This window comes from Littorina saxatilis, linkage group LG7 (genome assembly GCF_037325665.1).
Source record: "Littorina saxatilis isolate snail1 linkage group LG7, US_GU_Lsax_2.0, whole genome shotgun sequence".
NCBI classification, from domain to species: Eukaryota; Metazoa; Mollusca; class Gastropoda; order Littorinimorpha; family Littorinidae; genus Littorina; species Littorina saxatilis.
Genome location: NC_090251.1, coordinates 44,645,721 through 44,648,220, shown reverse-complemented (window position 1 = coordinate 44,648,220; position 2,500 = coordinate 44,645,721). Strand labels below are relative to the sequence as shown.

Sequence of the window (2,500 nt, the reverse complement as noted above, 5' to 3'; positions counted from 1 at the left end):
CACCCTGGTTCCGTCCTCGGTGCAATCATCCTCGGCTCTGTCCTGGGTGCCAGCACCCTCTGCTCTGTCCTCGGTGCCATCACCCCTGGTTCCGTCCTCGGTGCCATCACCCTCTGCTCTGTCCTCGGTGCCATCACCCCTGGTTCCGTCCTCGGTGCCATCACCCCTGGTTCCATCCTCGGTGCAATCAACCTCGGATCCGTCCTCGGTGCCAGCACCCTCTGCCCTGTCCTCGGTGCCAACACCCTCTGCTCTGTCCTCGGTGCCATCACCCCTGGTTCCGTCCTCGGTGCCAGCACCCTCTGCCCTGTCCTCAGTGCCAGCACCCTCTGCTCTGTCCTCGGTGCCATCACCCTGGTTCCGTCCTCGGTGCCAGCACCCTCTGCTCTGTCCTCGGTGCAATCACCCCTGGTTCCGTCCTCGGTGCCAGCACCCCTGGTTCCGTCCTCGGTGCAATCACCCTCTGCTCACTGTTGAGCACACTTACCTTTCAGGCTGCTCATCTGGTAGTCATTGTCATCGATTTGTCGACCGATGTCGTCGAGAGAACCTGGAAGTAGCAGAAAAACCCTCGGCGCCATCACCCGTGGCTCCATCACCACTGGTTCCGTCCTCGGTGCCATCACCCTCTGCTCTGTCCTCGGTGCCATCACCCCTGGTTCCGTCCTCGGTGCCAGCACCCTCTGCTCTGTCCTCGGTGCCATCACCCCTGGTTCCGTCCTCGGTGCAATCAACCTCGGGTCTGTCCTCGGTGCCATCACCCCTGGTTCCGTCCTCGGTGCAATCAACCTCGGGTCTGTCCTCGGTGCCAGCACCCTCTGCTCTGTCCTCGGTGCAATCACCCCTGGTTCCGTCCTCGGTGCCATCACCCTCGGCTCTGTCCTCGGTGCCATCACCACTGGTTCCGTCCTCGGTGCCATCACCCTCGGCTCTGTCCTCGGTGCCATCACCACTGGTTCCGTCCTCGGTGCCATCACCCTCTGCTCTGTCCTCGGTGCCATCACCACTGGTTCCGTCCTCGGTGCCATCACCCTCTGCTCTGTCCTCGGTGCCATCACCCCTGGTTCCGTCCTCGGTGCAATCAACCTCGGCTCTGTCCTCGGTGCCAGCACCCTCTGCTCTGTCCTCTGTGCAATCACCCCTGGTTCCGTCCTCGGTGCAATCAACCTCGGCTCTGTCCTCGGTGCCAGCACCCTCTGCTCTGTCCTCGGTGCAATCACCCCTGGTTCCGTCCTCGGTGCCATCACCCTCGGCTCTGTCCTCGGTGCCATCACCACTGGTTCCGTCCTCGGTGCCATCACCCTCGGCTCTGTCCTCGGTGCCATCACCACTGGTTCCGTCCTCGGTGCCATCACCCTCGGCTCTGTCCTCGGTGCCATCACCCCTGGTTCCGTCCTCGGTGCAATCAACCTCGGCTCACTGTTGAGCACACTTACCTTTCAGGCTGCTCATCTGGTAGTCTATGTCATCAGTTTGTCGACCGATGTCGAGAGAACCTGGAAGTGGCAGAAAAAACAATTTTATTTTTATTTCTTCTTCAGCTGTAATGACCTAAATCCTCGCATCAGCTCCTGTACACAACTTGCTTTCCAATAGGTCTGTCAAATCCGTTTACTCATATAAAGCAACAAACAAAACTTTCACAAACATGAAGCACAAATATACAAAAAGGCCAAGATCTGAGCTGTTCAGTCAAAGGGTTTTCATTAAAGGAGTGTGCAGCAGACTCTAGGAATTGGTGTAGATGTGATTAAATCATAAACTGTTCGGCACACTTACCTTTCAGGCTGCTCATCTGGTAGTCATTGTCATCGATTTGTCGACCGATGTCGTCAACAGAACCTGGAAGTAGCAGAAAAACAATTTATTTGTATTTCTTCTACAGCTGCAATGACTATCAATCGTCACATCAGCTCCGTACAATACTTGACAATAGAACTGTCAAATCTGTTTACTCAAATAAAGCAACAACAATAAAACTTTTACAAACATGAAGCACAAATATACAAAAAGGCATATGAGTTAATCTAAAAAACAGTCAAAGAGACTGAACTCACCCTCCATCTCATCCACTGTGTTATCTGCATCCTCCGCGCTGTTCTTCGCAGCCTCCAGATCAACTGCAAAAAGTTACAATCAGCGCCATTATCCTGTCTAGCTGGGCTGCAAAAAGTTACAAATCTCGGATGTTAAATTGTAGTGTGGAGTACTCTCAATTTTCTGAAAATACACCAAGGTACCCAAAGTGTGACACCAGTCGTTAAACAGGTTACCCCTCGGAAAACACTCGATTCACTAAGACAAACGGTACGGCGTCCGCCCCGTGATCGGGAGGTCGTGGGTTCGAACCGGGCCCCGGCCGGGTCATACCTAAGACTTTAAAATTGGCAATCTAGTGGCTGCTCCGCCTGGCGTCTGGCATTATGGGGTTAGTGCTAGAACTGGTTGGCCGGTGTCAGAATAATGTGACTGGGTGAGACATGAAGCCTGTGCTGCGACT

General features: G+C 54.5%; 1 protein-coding gene across 1 annotated transcript in view; it reads right to left on the bottom strand.

Moving 5' to 3' along the window:
* Nucleotides 1-516: 516 nt before the first annotated feature.
* Nucleotides 517-2,500, bottom strand: part of LOC138970214 (protein qua-1-like) — a 46,106-nt gene continuing 44,122 nt past the window's right edge. Inside the window, exons 2-4 of the mRNA XM_070342709.1 lie at nt 2,058-2,120; nt 1,780-1,842; nt 517-1,415 (exon numbers count right to left, since the gene is read on the bottom strand). Of these exons, the coding sequence (XP_070198810.1) occupies nt 517-1,415; nt 1,780-1,842; nt 2,058-2,120 (1,025 nt within the window). The remainder of the gene's footprint in view (nt 1,416-1,779; nt 1,843-2,057; nt 2,121-2,500) is intronic.